Raw genomic sequence first — 16,982 nt, 5'->3', positions numbered from 1 at the left:
GTCGGGAACCGCGGTAACCCAGTAGTCACGTCGGGAACCGCGGGGAACCACCACCGTCGATGTCCGCCGCGAACCCCGAGTCGTGCAGCTGCGGTCAGCGGGATCGTGCCGCGCGGTCCGAGAGAGCCGTCTGCTCGCGGTCCGCGGTCGGCCGGTCACGCCATATTCCTCCCGTGGCTGCGTGGTGTGGCGCCGTGTTTGTTTACTGTTAGTGTGCCGACTGTTAGTGTTACTTTGGCTCGGAGTTCGCTGGCTGGCACCTTTTTCCAAAAGTCGCTGGTCTCTGGTTGCTGCGGCTGCCGTCAAGGCCGGAGCCGCGGAACTTTCGGCGTGTGACGTGCAGGACCGCTTGTTTTACCGCGCTGTAAAACAGGACGTTTGTAGTACGGTGTAAACAGAGCATTACGCTGGTGTGAATCACGACGGGACAGAGGCGGTGCGGCGGAAGGCCACTCCACCCCCCCTCCCCCTGCCCCCTGCCGGTCACCTGGGCTGCACTAATTGGCTCAATTTCAGATCACATCCTGGATAACAGGATTCAGTAGCGCTGCGTTGGTTTTTACCAACACGCAAGCTTTGACTAAGCCAGGAAAGCTGATATTTTATCTGATCGGCCACACTCACCGGGTCGGCATCGTAATGGAATGCTCACAGGTACTCAGAGACCAAATACCGTTTATTGTCTGTTTGATGAGCACACACTGATGCGCGCTACCAGCTCCCAGCATCCGGACCGTGCGCGTTCCGCCTTCTGCGGCGACGAGTGGCGCACTGGCGCGGTGGCGGCTGACGCGGCGCACGTCCGACCTGTGTGACGTGGGGCGGCGTCGCAGCCGTGTCGAATGCGGCGCGAATAGGCCGCACTGCGGCGCATTCGACGCAAACAGGGTGTGGGGACGGCGGCGCGGGGCGACTGCGTGGGCACGCCAGTCGTGTGACAGACCGGACGGCGGCGGGCGGGGCTGTGGTGTGGAGGGTGAACAGTGGGTAGTGGGCGCCGGGCGGTGGACTATGGACTGTAGTGGACAGTGGATAGTGGGCGGTGACAGACGCGGACTGTAGGCAGTTAGCAGTGGATAGTGGACGGACGAGCGGCGGGCGGTGGGCGGCAGACTTTGAATGCTACATACAGGACAATGCGCCTTGGTTGGTCGGCGGTGGGCGGCGGTGGATGATCCGTGATCACTCGCTCTGGCGGGATGAAGCCACGATGGCGGTCTCCGTCTGTCGCCAGAGACCGCACATCAGTCCACTCTCCGTGCCCATGCCTACTAAGCAACGCTCCTGAGCCGGGCCGTATTCGAGCGGCCCCACCCGGCGCACTGTGTGTGCAGTGACTCTATTGTGCAGTCCTGCCGGCCGGGTCGGCCCCCGCCCGGCCGCCACTGAGTCGCCGACCCAGTATTTACCCAGCGCGGCCTGTATCAGCCGGGCCTATCGGTGTCGCGGCGCGCCGGTGCCGATTTCGGCTCAGTGCCGCGCCACCTCTGCCGCGCCGTGTCCGGACCCTGGGCGGTGTCCGCCCGTGTGTCCGCCGCTGTGTCCGCTGGTGTGTCCGCGATGTGGGATGTGGACGAGGGCGGTGATGTGGACGTCAGTGATATCTACGATCGTGTGGTCGGCAGCCGGCGAGGTAGGCACCGGGCTCCCGCCGCAGGGAGGGGCGGAGCAGCGGAGGGACGGGGTGGTCGGGAAGGGTGGGAGTCTGCTCTGTGTTATCTGAGGGAGGGAGGGAGGAGAGGAGTGGAGTGTGTGCTGAGCGTGTCTGCGTCCATTAGGCGGCGCGCGCGGGGATCTGGGTGCGGTGAAGAATCGCGATGAGTCATTGAATCACGCGGTATTTCTTGAAATGGGCGGGCGCGGCAATGCTGTTCTCAACAGCAAGGATGCATTGGTACGCCTTTTGGTATTGATGGTCCGTATGTACTATGTGGTGTATTGGATAGGATAAATCGCATCTGTGTATTGAATCCTGTCGAAGCTGTTTCCCACCTCCGCCGGCCGTCGCTGTTTCTGCTGCGGTGGTATTAGCGGCTCGGGGGCGGGGCGGCGCTCCGTCGGCGGCGGCGCGGCCTTTGCCTTGTGCCGCCGCCGCTGCCGCCTCGCTGTGGGTCGATGCCGGAAGCCGGTCGGGCCGAGACGCCCGTGGAATCGAGAGTGGAGAGTTTCAGAGAGGAGAGGCGGCGGGCGGCGGTCCTGGGCGGGCGCACGTCGCTCGACCCGGCACCGCTACTTAGGAGAGCCCGCCCCGCCCGCCCGGCCGGCCGACCTCGCGCTGTGCCGAGCTGACCGGGGAGCTCCGCGCGGCGTCCACCGCTGCCTGATGAGGCGACCGGTACGGGTTATTTCCCGGGGGACGCTCGGCCCCACTGCGTCAGAAGTGGACCGCAGAGGCCGGCGGACTGACATTGGCGCCCGGGCGGGCCGGGTCGATACCGTGAACTCCGTCCAGGCGGCGCCGCCGCCGCCGGCTCGAAATGGCTCCGGCTCGGCGCGGCATTTTATAGCCGCGGACTCGACGGTACCGGGCGTTTGAGATTGGTTTTACATTCGTTTGTCGGCTGTGTACGGCGTGAGTTGCTGACTGTGTTTGTTTGTTGCAGGCGAACGAGAGAATGTACAGAAGAAGACGTTTACCAAGTGGGTGAACTCGCACCTGGTGCGGGTGCAGTGTCGCACCGCCGACCTCTACACCGACCTGCGGGATGGCCGCTACCTCATCAAACTGCTGGAGGTGCTCTCCGGAGAGCGACTGGTGAGTGGGCACTGGGTAGCCGTCACTAGCTAATTCACCTTAGAAGACACCAGGTTCGCGGTGTGCCCGCTTTGAAATTTGGAAAAATGCCGTTGTGTGCTCGGCTCCTGTCATTTAATTCACTTAAGGAGAGCACTGTGCCTCGGAAATGAATTGCGTGCCCGGGGTACTGACCAGTCGACGGGTAATCCAGGGCTGAGGATTGCGATATGCTGGGGATGTCTGTAACACTGATGTGCTGAAACTAGTGCTGGTCTGTGACATGGGGTATGACCGCCTTTCCCTGTTAGATTGCATGAATTGACACTTCGTGCTGTGTCAACGATCCAGTTAAACCGTGTTGTAACGTCTGCTTATCGCTGTTCGGTGGTCGTACGTGTCGGTTTGTTTCCACGGCCCTGTAAGACCGGGACCGGCAGTCGGCGGCGGCTGAGTGATGACGCCCTCTCGGCGCCGCACGCCACCGCCGGCTCAGGAGAAACACGTTCGGAGGGGAGCCGACCGGGCACGAGCCGGCACCCAAAATAATCGCACGCCTTCCCCAAAATAACGCCGATCCCTGCCGCCCGCCGACCCCGCCGCATGGCGCCGACCTGCCGGTCCCATCTCACCGCTGCTGCGTGGGCAGCCATGGCGGCAGCTGCTCGAGCAGGGTGACACGCCCTCTCGCGGCTGTGGAAGGTGCCGGTGTAGCTGCCCCGCCGCCGTAACCGCCGACTTGGCCGGGGCGGGGGCGCGGGGAGACTCGCAGCAGGCCGTGCCGGGGCTGGAGGTTCGCGGCGCGCCGGCCGGGTCGGGTTACGGCGGCCGTGCCAGCCCGTCGCGGCCTATCACGCTACCCGGCTGCAGGGCGGCCGGGTTCGCGGTGTGCCCGGTGTGGTCGCCTGTCGGTCGGTCCCACTGCAGAACGCTAGCCGAACGGAATGCCATACGCTGCGTTTCCTGTTGATGTGTCGGTCGGCGTTTTCTGCTCTCGTGCGCACGCGCTGACGTCGAGCGCTGCTGACGAATTGTTGTTGCACGGGGCCTGCGGCTCGCGCCAACTCGCCCGCTATTCCGGGAGTTCCGCTATTTGACGGAGTACCTGACTGACGTGGCCGACCTAGTCTAGTACCGCCCGGCAGGCTTGGATACAGCGTAACCAGCCACTGTTTGTGGAATAAACGAGCGTGGCCTGAACTCGTTAGCATAGTTCAGTCCCGGGCGTAGGTATGATGCCTCAATCGATAGCTGTGACTGTTCGTTGGTATTACCGGCATTTATGAAGGCGTGGTATATGGAATGTGAAATATGGTTGCTGCCGCTTAGCTCCATTCCAAATGTCAGCAGGTCAATGACAGAATGATCCTGCCCTCATGATAACCATCATGACATAGTCAATAGTCTGTCGTATTTCATAGCGACGACCTGAGTTTGTTTGCTGCGTGTTTGTTTTGACACATGCGAACACAACCTGTAGATATCCTGAAAGATACGAAATCCTTATAAGACCTGCTTAGACTGATACTAATAATATTGGCGATGGACCCCGGCCGGCGGCGCTCCGTCATGTCGCTCGTTATCGTTAGCAGTGCCGACACGCGGTGGCCCGTGTCAGAGTCGATCCAGCGCCGGCCGGTCCAATTAGACCGGACCAACGCGGCGTGCCGAGCGAGTCAGCCGTGTCGTGACCTTTCCACCCCTCCCCCTCTGACACCCCGCCCCCTGCCCTGCCCACAGCCGCGGCCGACCAAGGGCAAGATGCGCATCCACTGTCTGGAGAACGTGGAGAAGGCGCTGCAGTTTCTGCGCGAGCAGCGCGTCCACCTGGAGAACCTGGGCGCACACGACGTGGTCGACGGCAACCCGCGGCTCACGCTGGGTCTTATCTGGACCATCATCCTACGGTTCCAGGTGAGCGCCGTCCGCCGGGTCTCGCCGGGCACCGCTGGGAGCCAGCGCCGTCCGAGAGGCTCGTTCATTAGGGTATCGACCGCGCGTTAAAAGCGGGCCGCTGTCGCCGGCGGCTGGTCGGTATGTCGACTCCGACGGAAGGCGGGAGCGTCTGCTGGAGGGTCTTGGTAACGGCGCGACGATCCGGTGATGGGTGAAACTGAAGGCCGTTTATGCATCGCCGACTGAGACCAAAACAAAGCACTTTGTGTGTGATGTAAAAATGATCCTAGCTAGAGTGCTGATACAGGTAAGGATTGAGATTGCAACTAGGGTGAAGTAGCATTATCTAAATGGGATCGCTGTTGAACGTAGATGCCGCGGATATAAGCGGATGTTGTAATGTAATGCGACCTAAACCGCTACGCTATCACCGCGTAGTATCTTTCCGCCATGTATTCGGCGTTTTAACCGAGTTCTCTCCCCCGGCCAGATCCAAGACATCACCATTGAGGAGACGGACTCGAAGGAGACGCGCTCGGCGAAGGACGCGCTGCTGCTCTGGTGTCAGATGAAGACGGCCGGCTACCACAACGTCAACATCCGCAACTTCACCACCTCCTGGCGCGACGGCCTGGCCTTCAACGCGCTCATCCACAAGCACCGCGCCGACCTCATCCAGTACGAGAAGCTGAGCAAGGCCAACCCGATGCACAACCTCAACAACGCCTTCAACGTGGCCGAGAGCCAGCTGGGCCTGACCAAACTGCTCGACCCGGAGGGTGAGTGCGAGGCGGAGTGGAAGGGAGGGATATTTCAGCCGGAGGGGGAAGATAGAGATGCTGGCAGGCCTTTTCCAGGTCTCGGAGGTGTCGCTGGGTTTAACGAGACGTCCCAATAACGATGTGAGATGACACCGGGAGTTATGCGATGGCCGGCCGTCGAAAAGTTAGGCGACATCGAACTTTGCATGTTTATGGGCTCGTGCTGAAACGGAAGGGCCTTTCGATCTGAAACTAAAAGGTTGGGTGGGCGGCGGGGGAATCGTTCTCTCTGCCATGGCTGTCTTCTATGCCCCGCGGGACTCTTTGACCTTTGGGTGGGTGCTGAACTGAACAGGCTGCCCTTCAAACTTCTGTCCGGCGAATCGCTGGCTGGATTCCCTGAACAACGCGCTGCCGGCGATTCTCTTCCCCACTTGGTTAAAATGCTTGCCATTCTATGGAGCTTAAGGGTGAGAATTGGGAGTTCTTTTTCCTTACTTAAAATCCAGGTTTTGTTCTGTTCAATGCCAGATGGAGACCTTATAGAATATATAGTGGCAACGAGCAGTGCATCATTTCTTTTGTCGATTCTAACAGCGCACCAAATTATCCTCCCTCATAATGGATTAGGTGTGGGTCATTGAGGTCTAATTGCTATTTGAGCTATGTCTGACAATACCCGTCCCCTCCACAGATGTGTGCATGGAGCAGCCGGACGAGAAGTCCATCATCACCTACGTGGTTACCTACTACCACTACTTCTCCAAGATGCGCGCCGAGACCATCCAGTCGAAACGTATCGGCAAGGTGGTGGGCACGCTGATGGAGAACGACCACATGATCCACGAGTACGAGAGCCTCACTTCGGAGCTGCTGCGCTGGATCCGCGAGACCATCGAGCAGCTGGGCCAGCGCCAGTTCGCCAACTCTCTGGGCGGCGTGCAGGAGCAGCTGGTCCAGTTCAACTCGTATCGCACCGTCGAGAAGCCGCCCAAGTGAGTGCGGAAAGGGGGAAGAGATTATGAGGAATCGGAGTGGGGGGGGGGGGAGGAAGGCAGTGGAAATGGAAGTGGATTTAGGGGAGACGGTGACAAGGATGTCGCTCGTGGTATGCTGGTAGGCTGTGATTGGACGCGTTGTGCACTCATTCAGTGTCGTCAAGTGAGGTTTCATTGGTAGTTCGCGTGCTCACATAGTCCATTGTCGTGTTTTTACAAACATTGGCTCGATTGTTCATTCATTTTTACTCGTTTGGAATGAGTCACCGACAATGACAACGGACTTGGGGTTAACTGTTACCGTTTACTACATAATCGGTTTGGTTCTGCTCTTCCTCTTTAGTTTATTACCTCAATATATCTACATTATCGTGAGTCATTCATACAGTCTCCGATCGCTAAACTGCTCCTTCGTGTGGCTGTCAGAGTTTCGAACTGGAGTAAAGTATATGGTCAAAATGTTGACGTTTATCCCTATGTTGTAGCTTGCTGCATTTAGGATTGCGATCACCTCTCGCCGTCTGACCGGTGTGTATTCGCGCCGTGCAGGTTCGTCGAGAAGGGTAACCTGGAGGTGCTGCTGTTCACGCTGAAGTCCAAGATGATCGCCAACAACCAGCGGCCGTACACGCCGCGCGAGGGGCTCATGATCGCCGACATCAACCGCGCCTGGGAAAAGTGAGTGGCACACTGCTTTCTCGAATCAGGGGCTGGTGATCCCAACTGGTTTTAATTCATCGTCATATGCGTTGTTTTGACCTGAGTGACGAAGTTTACATTTTAATAGCATTTCACATCACAAATGTCATACCATCTTTGCTTTGCAGTCGTAAGATATGAGAGTAATGGGCCGTGCTGACTAATTGCTATTAGTATTTACTACCAGCACCATTTCAGTTCACATGCCGCAGCCTTCAGCTGTACTCCTCCATCCCATTCTGACCCATACCTTTCTCTTCTCAGGCTGGAGAAGGCTGAGCACGAGCGTGAGCTGGCGCTGCGTGAGGAGCTGATCCGACAGGAGAAGCTCGAGCAGCTGGCGGCCCGGTTCGACCGCAAGGCCGGCATGCGCGAGACATGGCTGTCAGAGAACCAGCGACTCGTCTCTCAGGTGAGGGCTGGGACTGATGGCTCGTCTCACAGGTCAGGGCTGGAGACTGATGACTCGTCTCACAGGTGAGGACTGGGGACTGATGACTCGTCTCGCATTTGAAGGCGTGGATGTCACAGGAAGGGGAGGGTAAGATCAAGAACCGAAGGCGAAATTTACTTTCGTACATACTTATCATCCGGTCGTCATAAACTCTTCACAGCCATTTGGCTCTGAAACTGTCTCAGTTTTCACGGCTCCAGTTCTATGGTTCTATAAATACCGCAAATAATCCGATGTCGTGTCTCCTGTAAGTACGGCCTGGCCCGGGCTCGTTGGCACCGTGTCCCGGACCGTTTTCCAACTGGCGGGCGCGGCCCGTTAATTTAGTACGGTCGCGGGGCGGCGGCCGGCCGACGACTGGGTATTATTGATGGCCTCGTCACGGGCCGCGGCTGCAGCGTCTGCCGCCGGCGCCGGCTGCTGTGGGTCCCGGGTCGATCGGACGCCGCACCGGTCTACAGCGGAGCTAATGAGTGGGGATACCACAGACCCACAGCCCCCGGCAACACTGGGGATGGGGGCGGCCCGGAGGTGGGGTGTGACGACCTGTTGATGAGCAAATAGGCCAATGGCCAGTGATTTGTTAGCCAACTCGTATGCCAGCTCTCAAACTGGACTCACGCTTGACACCGGTGATTTGCAACGGGAAATGCGCGATAAGGACGGTAAAAACTGTTTACGAATTATCGCGATAAAATGCATTTCTTATGTGTCCGCTGAATAAGTCTTCGGAGAGATTGCTTGCTAATCACGTGTTAATCTTTTCTCGTCCATCTCGCAGGACAACTTTGGTTTCGACCTCACTGCTGTGGAGGCGTCTGCCAAGAAGCACGAGGCTATCGAGACGGACATTCTGGCGTACGAGGAGCGTGTACTGGCCGTGGTGGCCGTGGCCGAGGAGCTGCAGACCGAAAACTACCACGACATCGAGCGCATCAACGCCAGGTGGGGAGCGTGATGGGGTAGTTGGTGGAGAATATAGGACAGGGAGATGAAGAATGTGGACGGAGATGGAATGAAGTCGTCTGGTAATGTGATCGGGAATGGGTAATTACTGATTGGATATAAGATGGGGAGATTTTCTTGGCTATGAGGGGCATGGTGTGATGAGTCGGCAGGGTTGGACTAAATCATGGAAGGTTGGGTGCTTGCGTGCCTGAGATGGAACGGAACGGTGGCATTTCGCTTTGAAATCAGGAGGATATGGTATTTTAGAACGATGCGCACCAACCAACATGTGTTCTGTAGTAAAATTATTCAGAAATGCGCTAAAATGGGCACCTGTCTGATTCGGTTGTCCCAACATTTTCCAGCATCAAAGTTCGCGGTTCATTATCGACGTCTTTCCGCGGAGATATTACACCATCCTAACCCTCTCTCCTTTATCGCTCTCAGGAAGGACAACGTGCTGCGCCTGTGGAACTACCTGCTAGAGCTGCTGCGGGCGCGCCGCATGCGTCTGGAGCTGAGTCTGCAGCTGCAGCAGAACTTCCAGGAGATGCTCTACATCCTGGACAGCATGGAGGAGCACAAGATGCGCCTGCTCTCCGACGACTACGGCAAACACCTCATGGGAGTCGAGGACCTCCTGTCCAAGCACGCACTCATCGAGGTCAGAATCCGATGACGGCGGGCGGCGCTTTGGGCATGAGTGTCGAGTGAGAAATTCAATGAGGGGGTATTTTGGGACCTGGTTAAACTCACCTTGAGACCTAGGTTCGTCTGAAGGTGTTTGCCACATATAGCATTATAGCTAATTTGCCAAGTTCCTTAATGCTTTTCAATAATGTATTTTATTTTTAGATCGATTTTCTGGACAAAGTTGCTTAATCAGCTACATTACCATTCCACTGTTGGGCTAACTGACCCTCCTGCGTCCCCGTCCCTTAGGCCGATATCAACGTGCTGGGTGAGCGCGTGAAGACGGTGGTGCAGCACTCGCGGCGCTTCGTCGACGAGGAGACGGAGGAGGGCTACCGGCCGTGCGACCCGGCCATCGTGGTCGAGCGCGTCCAGCAGCTCGAGGTCAGTGCCGGGGTCACTGCACGGGGTCACGGGGGTGGGGGGGGGGGGGGGGGCTGGTAGAGAGAGGGTTCGGTGGGTCATGGATGTAAAAGTCAGTGGGTTGTGATTGATTTATAACTAGGCCACTATGAGTGGACTGTAAACCCGTGGAGACTTGGATGGGGCATGGAGTCCTTTAGGCCATAAATGTCTGCGAAATCATACCCTAGCAGTAGGTGGCTTGTAAATCCTAGGTCACCATTTTGTATGCCGTGACGGTAAATTGGGCCCTCGTCAGGGCGTCATCCGATGTCCTAGCCGATGCTCCGCAAAGCTTAATTTCATTGAACAATATTTCCTCTCATCTTCAATACCTACACTTGTTTTGAAACAGATTGTTGCTTGCGTATCGATATCGATCTATTTATGATCATTAACCCATTTTCTCAGGGGATCAGTAATTATCCAATGTCATCTTTATAACAGGACGCCTATAGCGACCTACACTGACCCACGGTGACCCGCCGTCTCCCAGGACAGAGCTCCGCTGACCAGTGACCCCTGCCGGGCTGCTGACCACACGATGACCCTCCACCCCGTCCCTCGCAGGACGCGTACGCGGAGCTTCCCCTAACCAGTGACCTCTGTTGTCCCACACGATGACCCTCCACCCCCTCCCTCGCAGGACGCGTACGCGGAGCTGGTGAAGCTGGCGCTGGAGCGTCGCTCTCGTCTGGAGGAGTCGCGCCAGCTGTGGCAGTTCTACTGGGACATGGCCGAGGAGGAGAACTACATCCGCGAAAAGGACAACATCCTCACGGCGGCCAACATCGGCAACGACCTGGTCACCGTACACATCCTGCTGGCCAAACACAAGGTCAGTCACCGTCCATATTATACTGTTGGCCAAACACAAGGTCAGTTACCACCCACAGCCTGCTGGCCAAACACAAGGTCAGTCAGCGTCCTTACCCTGCTGGTGTATGGACGGCTTAGTTGGCTTATTTGACTTGTGTTGCTAGGATGCATAGCGTAGCATTGTGCGTAGCAACTAGCAAGTTCATGGAAGATTAAAGCTTATGTAAGTTGGTGAAATGACAGTGCTCATCCATTTAGTAAGCCTTCAACGACCCGCTTCGTGCCTTCGCTGCGGATGAAGCGGATAGTGGGTCACAATGGAATTCAATCGTAGAGCAGTATTGAGGCGCCTCCGCACACAACTGCCTGTGACGGCCTGCATGTGGCGCCGGTGTGTCGGCCGGCCGGGCGGGCGGAGCGGTGCCATTTTCAGCGGCCGTAAACCCGGGTAACGGCGCCGTGAAGCGCCTCGTCTGGTGTACCCGGCGCCATCGGATACCGACTGTAACGACCAGGGGCCAGATGGCCCCGGGCCGGCCGGCGGCTCGGCGGCCCGCCACGGACAGCTCAGCTGGGTGTCGCCACCTGAATGTCCCGGCAGTAGTTCCGCGGAATGACGGTGTGGGTTGGAATGGGGACTACAAAGGTTGATGGAAGATAATGTCATGTGATTTTCTGGGGCGCTAACACTACGAAATACTACATAGTTAAGATAACATACTGCTACACGACAAAACCGTTAAATCTCACAGCGGTGCTTAGTTACTGACTAGAAACGTCAAGGCCCCCGACCTTAGGCCGCTCTGCCTTTTCCTGACGTCTATCCGACGACCTCCCCATTCTCAGGCCTGCCTGAACGGTGTCCTTGCATCTTTCTGACCTCCGCTCTGCTCTCAGGCGCTGGAGGACGACCTGGCGGCGCACGAGTCGCAGCTGCTGGCCATCACCCAGGTGGGCGACGAGCTGGTCAACCAGGGTCACTTCGGCGCCGACCGGATCCGCGGCCGCATCGACGAGATCGTGGACATGTGGAACCGTCTGAAGGAGCGCGCCGAGAAGCGCCGCCAGCAGCTGGAGCAGGCCATCGGCTACCACCAGTTCTTCGCCGACGCCGACGACACTGACACCTGGATGCTGGACACGCTGCGGCTCGTCTCGTCAGACGACGTCGGCAACGACGAGGGCAGCGTGCAGAACCTGCTCAAGAAACACAAGGAGGTGGACGACGACATGAAGAACTACCGTGAGACGATCGAGCAGCTGCAGGCGCAGGCGCAGGAGATCGGGCCCGAGTACAGGGACAGAGACGAGATCAAGGAGCGCACAGAGAGCATCGAACAGAGGTGCGTGCCGGAGGGGGAGCGCAGGGGGAAGGGGAGGGAGGTCGAGGGGAGGAGGAGGAGGGGAGATTATACAAGGAAAAGGAGGGAGTTGTCACAGGGGAAGGGGAGGGAAGGATGATAGAGAAGGGAGGAGGGGGGGGGGGATTATAGAGGAAAGGGAGGGAGTTGTGACAGGGGAAGGGGAGGTTTGTGGCGAGTGAGAGGAGGGAATATAGTGAGGAGAGGGTGAATTAGAAACTGTAGCGCAGAGGCCGACGTGCTAGTTATCGGGTTTCATGGTGACGGAATCGGTATATCGCTGACCTCACGTGTGGGACTTAGTCCGAGTCTGTGACTAGTGGGGCGCTCGGCTAGGTGAACTGTGAAGGCCTCGTTTAGCCGTACCTAACCTGACCTGACCTCCCCTGTCCGCCGCCCCAGGTACAAGGAGCTGAACGAGCTGGGTCAGCTGCGCAAACAGCGCCTCCTGGACGCCATGTCGCTCTACAAACTGTTCTCCGAGGCGCAGCGCGTCGACCAATGGATCACCGAAAAGGTAACACAGCGACGCGTGTCTGAACTAGGTTCCTGGCAGCGCTCGACAGCTTGTCAAGTGCAAACAGGTCACTTTTTATACGGATAGCCTGCTGTCGGTTTGTGTTTCTGTGTTGTTGGTCGTTACCATTGCATTATCATTATTCATCACGGCCTACCTCTCCACTGTGCAATCGCCATGCTCTCCAGACCACTCGTTACCGCCCACGCCTCCCGCCGCCAGGACCGCATGCTCAACACGATGGTACCCGGCGAGGGTAAGGACGTGGAGGACGTGGAGATCCTGAAGCACCAGTACGAGGGCTTCGACAACGAGATGAACGCCAACGCGAGCCGCGTGGGCGTGGTGAACCAGCTGGCCAAACAGCTGCTGCAGGTGGAGCACCCCAACAGCGAGGAGATCGTCGCCAAACAGAGCGAGGTGAGCCGCGCACGGAGGTTGATCGGGGGGGGGGGGGGGGGGGGTAGCGGCAAGACATAGGGTTGATTAATGCTGTCACCTGGTGGAGGAGTAGTAGAATATTATTTTCTTTCCAAGTATTAAGGCTGAAACAGACTCTTTCCGCGTTCAGGAAATCGCATGCGAGAGCCTATTCAAATACATTATAATTCTTCTCGCATCAATCGCTTGCGGGAGGTGCGTGCGATTGATGCGAGCGTGCTTCCATGTATTTGAATAGGCTCTCGCATGCGATTTCCTGACTGCGGAAAGAGTCTGTTTCAGGCTTTAGACTGTTAAGCTCAGCTCGAATTTATGTTTTTCTTCAATCACTGGCGATGGTTTCTACATCATGCTCGCTAAATATTTGAAGTATTGAAGAGTAGCAGCATAATTGCCAAATCGTGAGTTCGCCCTATAAATTAATTGTCAGGCTGACAAAAACAAACATTGTGCTCAAACCAGTTATCAAGTCGTCCTGTGCACGATTCATCTCTGACGGCCCTGCTCCGCTGTTTTACCCCCGCAGCTGAACGAGAAGTGGTCCCAGCTGCGTGACAAGGCCGAGAAGAAGAAGGAGGAACTCGAGTCTGCGCACTCGTACCAGACGTTCCACATCGAGATCCGCGAGACCGTCTCCTGGATCGAGGAGAAGACCAAACTGCTGCACGAGACCAAGGATCTGGGCTCCGACCTGGTGCGTACAACCATCTGAAAGGTTCGACTCGGGCGTCCGTAGTCGGCGAGTTAACAGTCATGGTCGACCGGGGATGAGGGACATGTGACATCGATTGACTCTTTGACGACCGGTTATGATAACCATTTGTATACGTCGGTGTAAGCAGCCTTTGCTTTAGGTCTCCCGATGAAGTCATTAATTGAATGTCTATTTCTCACCATGTAGTACACCAACCACGGCTGGTTGGTGTTGTTTTCAAGGACGGTTCTTCCATTTATCGACCTGACGTACACCAAGTGCAAGCAATGACCATGTGAGTGTTGAACTCCCGCCTGTCTCGTCTGACCATCTCTGCCTCTCTCCGCGCACAGGCCGGCATCATGACGCTGCAGCGCAAGCTGAACGGCATGGAGCGCGACATCGCCGCCATCCAGGCCAAGCTGGACGACCTCGAGCGCGAGGCCAAACGCATCGAGGACGAGCGGCCCGACGAGGCCGCCGAGATCCGCAAGAACATCAACCAGCTCCAGGAGGTGCGTAGGGTGGCATGTTAGGGAGATTGGGGCCGAGGGGACATGAACCGGCTCCAGGTGGGAAGGTGGGATGACTGCACCGACATGTCGACATCGCGTTGGATGTATGATGCAATTTTACACGGCTAACTGTCCCGGCGAGTTCCTGTTATCCGGAGCTGGAGAAGCCGTCTACATCGTTGCTTTACGTTGTTGGGACTTGGGATTTGGGACCAACACTGCCGTGCAAAGGCAAAAACCATTATGTCGGGTCAGAGGTCATTCCCTCAGGTCAGAGGTCACCCGAACATAATGGGTTTTGCCTTTATACGGCAGAACAGTGTTGCAGTGTTTTTCACCTCATGACCCCGTCACCCCCTCTCGTACCGTTCCACAGCCGTGGAAGGAGATGACGGAGCTGCTGAAGGAGCGCTACTCGAAGCTGGAGGAGGCCGGCGACCTGCACCGCTTCCTGCGCGACCTGGACCACTTCTCCGCCTGGCTGACCAAGACCCAGACCGACGTGGCCTCGGAGGATATTCCTCAGTCGCTGTCAGAGGCCGAGAGGCTGCTCAGCCGTGAGTGACGGGCAGAGGGCGGAGGGGAGGGCAGAGGAGGGAGGGAGGCCGAAAGGCTGCTCAGCCGTGAGTCACGGGAGAGAGGGGGCGGAGAGAGGGGCAGATCAGGGAGGGAGACAGAGAGGCTGCTCAGCCGTGAGTCACGGGAGAGAGGGCGGAGGGGAGGGCAGAGGAAGGGGTAGGCAGAGTGGCTGCTCAGCCGTGAGTCACGGGAGAGAGAGGGCGGAGGGGAGGGCAGAGGAGAGGAGGGAGGTGGGGTGACTGTTCAGCCGTGAGTGTCGGGAGAGAGGGGCAAACTAGGGGAGGACAGAGCTGGTAGATAATGCAGACTGAGCAATACCGGCTCATTGGAGAGACATAGCAAAAAAGGCATCACCTTCTGTCACGCCCATTACGTGATGTGACCCTCGGTCGGCTACCCTCTCAGACCCCGATCCTAAACTCCCCTCCCTGTCCCTCACAGAGCACCAGACGATCCGCGAGGAGATCGACAACTACAACGACGACTACAACTCGATGATGGAGTACGGCGAGCGCGTGACCGCCGAGGACGTCACGCCGCCCGACGACCCGCAGTACATGTTCCTGCGCGAGCGGCTCAAGGCGCTCAAGGACGGGTGAGTGGACGCAAGAGAGGCTGACGGGTGACAAGTGAACCTCGTGAGTGAGGCATTGAAGGGTCTTAAAACAGCTTATTCATCAGACGCTTTGTCAACCAATGGCGTGTGAATGACAAGGCTACACACTTTTCGGTCTAACATTTGCAAATGACAAAAATGCAGCCCCGTGTGTGTTTACCTTACCGTGAGTTCTGACCCATTTCTCTGACTTTCATCAGTTGGGAGGAGCTGCACAAGATGTGGGAGAACCGCCAGCAGCTGCTGTCGCAGAGTCTCAACTACCAGATGTTCCTGCGCGACGCCAAGATGGGCGAGGTGGCGCTCAGCCAGCAGGAGAACTTCCTCTCCAAGGTCGACACGCCGGTCAGTGCGATCCCGCCGCCGCCGCTGCAGACAGCTCCCCGGCCCCGACTGGGGCGTTTGTCGAGCGTTGCTCCGGCGTCCTTCCGCGCCTTTCTCAGTCCGCCGACCGACACGTGACCTTATGCGCTCCTTCTGCAGCTCTACTTCTGCGCACTAACTCCTGCATTCCTTCTGCAGCGCTCTTGCCTACTCCTGTGCTCCCTGCTCGCCTCTCCTGCAGCACAGCTCCTGTGCAGGGACTCTGACGGAGCGCCCACCGATTGGCCCACCTAGCCTTGCCGATGAGTTGAGTGCAACATCCCACGCCTTCCCGATCCCAGTCCAGTGATTCTACTGCACTTCTTGGAAGGTGCGCTTTTCATGGCTCACGATCAACAGTTAAACCTAGTTGAAATGTGTGAGCATTGCTAGTCTCGCTTGCCATTGTTGTTTTGGTGATGACTGGTGATCTAAGCAGAATATTTGATAGCTGCATCTTCAGCTAAATTGCATTATGCACTGACTCAAGTAGCTACGCCAATTTTGATTTTGATTTGACTTCAGGCGACAGACTTTCTATCAACCGCCAATTAGCAAACAAGTCATTGGTTCTCAGTTTCGATTAGACTCCTCTGCCCACTCCCTCACAGGGCCGCTGGCCCGGTCCAGTAGTCACCACTAACCCGCCCGCTCCCCGCTCCGTCGGCAGGCTAACCTGGAGCAGGCCGAGGAGCAGATCAAGCGGTTCGAGGCGTTCCTCACCACCATGGAGGCTAATGACGAGAAGCTGAACGGCATCCTGCAGTTCGCCAAGCGGCTCACCGAGGAGGGACACTACGCCGCCGACAAGATCCAGAAGAAGGCCGAGAACATCTCCGAGCGCCGCGAGAACAATAGGTACGGAACACCGGGTGGATGGAGGCTGAGGGGTAGAATTACAACGTTTCATGTTCGTATTTGATATTTCATTGCGACGTTGTCTTGCATGCATAATTTACGAAGCGGCAAATTTAGCGTGGGCTCGACGACCGATGGACATCGGCCCGGTCTTTCTCAGCTGGTTTCCGAAGCGAAACGAGATTTGATGAGTTTTAATCAAGGATTTTTATTGTTCAATTTCCTACTCTGGGTATATAGTTGAAGCATGGACACCCGATCGTGACTGACTAATCTCACGCCCGCACAGGGAGCGGGCTATGTTGGAGATGGAGCGGCTGCGTGACTGTAGTGTCTGACTAATCCCTCCCGCGCTCTGCAGGGAGCGGGCTATGCTGGAGATGGAGCGGCTGCGCGACTGTAGTATCTGACCCATCCCTCCCTCCATGCAGGGAGCGGGCTATGTTGGAGATGGAGCGGCTGCGCGACTGTAGTATCTGACCCATCCCCCATCCTCCGCGCAGGGAGCGGGCTATGTTGGAGATGGAGCGGCTGCGTGACTGTAGTGTCTGACCTAATCCCTCCCTCCATGCAGGGAGCGGGCTATGTTGGAGATGGAGCGGCTGCGCGACTGTAGTATCTGACCCATCCCTCC

General features: G+C 57.3%; 1 protein-coding gene across 5 annotated transcripts in view; it reads left to right on the top strand.

Moving 5' to 3' along the window:
• Positions 1–16,982, top strand: part of LOC122372659 (spectrin beta chain-like) — a 54,414-nt gene that overhangs the window by 21,538 nt on the left and 15,894 nt on the right. For all 5 annotated transcript variants that reach the window (XM_043350157.1, XM_043350161.1, XM_043350158.1 and 2 more), the window contains exons 3-21: positions 2,604–2,755; positions 4,475–4,648; positions 5,121–5,409; positions 6,086–6,386; positions 6,939–7,067; positions 7,353–7,500; positions 8,324–8,487; positions 8,938–9,154; positions 9,433–9,567; positions 10,232–10,423; positions 11,302–11,747; positions 12,168–12,282; positions 12,505–12,702; positions 13,250–13,417; positions 13,771–13,932; positions 14,309–14,489; positions 14,953–15,106; positions 15,328–15,472; positions 16,161–16,348. In XM_043350157.1, coding sequence (XP_043206092.1) covers positions 2,604–2,755; positions 4,475–4,648; positions 5,121–5,409; positions 6,086–6,386; positions 6,939–7,067; positions 7,353–7,500; positions 8,324–8,487; positions 8,938–9,154; positions 9,433–9,567; positions 10,232–10,423; positions 11,302–11,747; positions 12,168–12,282; positions 12,505–12,702; positions 13,250–13,417; positions 13,771–13,932; positions 14,309–14,489; positions 14,953–15,106; positions 15,328–15,472; positions 16,161–16,348 — 3,658 coding nt within the window. The remainder of the gene's footprint in view (positions 1–2,603; positions 2,756–4,474; positions 4,649–5,120; positions 5,410–6,085; positions 6,387–6,938; positions 7,068–7,352; positions 7,501–8,323; positions 8,488–8,937; positions 9,155–9,432; positions 9,568–10,231; positions 10,424–11,301; positions 11,748–12,167; positions 12,283–12,504; positions 12,703–13,249; positions 13,418–13,770; positions 13,933–14,308; positions 14,490–14,952; positions 15,107–15,327; positions 15,473–16,160; positions 16,349–16,982) is intronic.

Source organism: Amphibalanus amphitrite, unplaced genomic scaffold (assembly GCF_019059575.1).
Source record: "Amphibalanus amphitrite isolate SeventyFive unplaced genomic scaffold, NRLGWU_Aamphi_draft 001383F_arrow, whole genome shotgun sequence".
Lineage (NCBI taxonomy): Eukaryota > Metazoa > Arthropoda > Thecostraca > Balanomorpha > Balanidae > Amphibalanus > Amphibalanus amphitrite.
The sequence above is the reverse complement of the archived record's forward strand: the minus strand, read 5'-3'. Positions and strand labels throughout refer to the sequence as shown.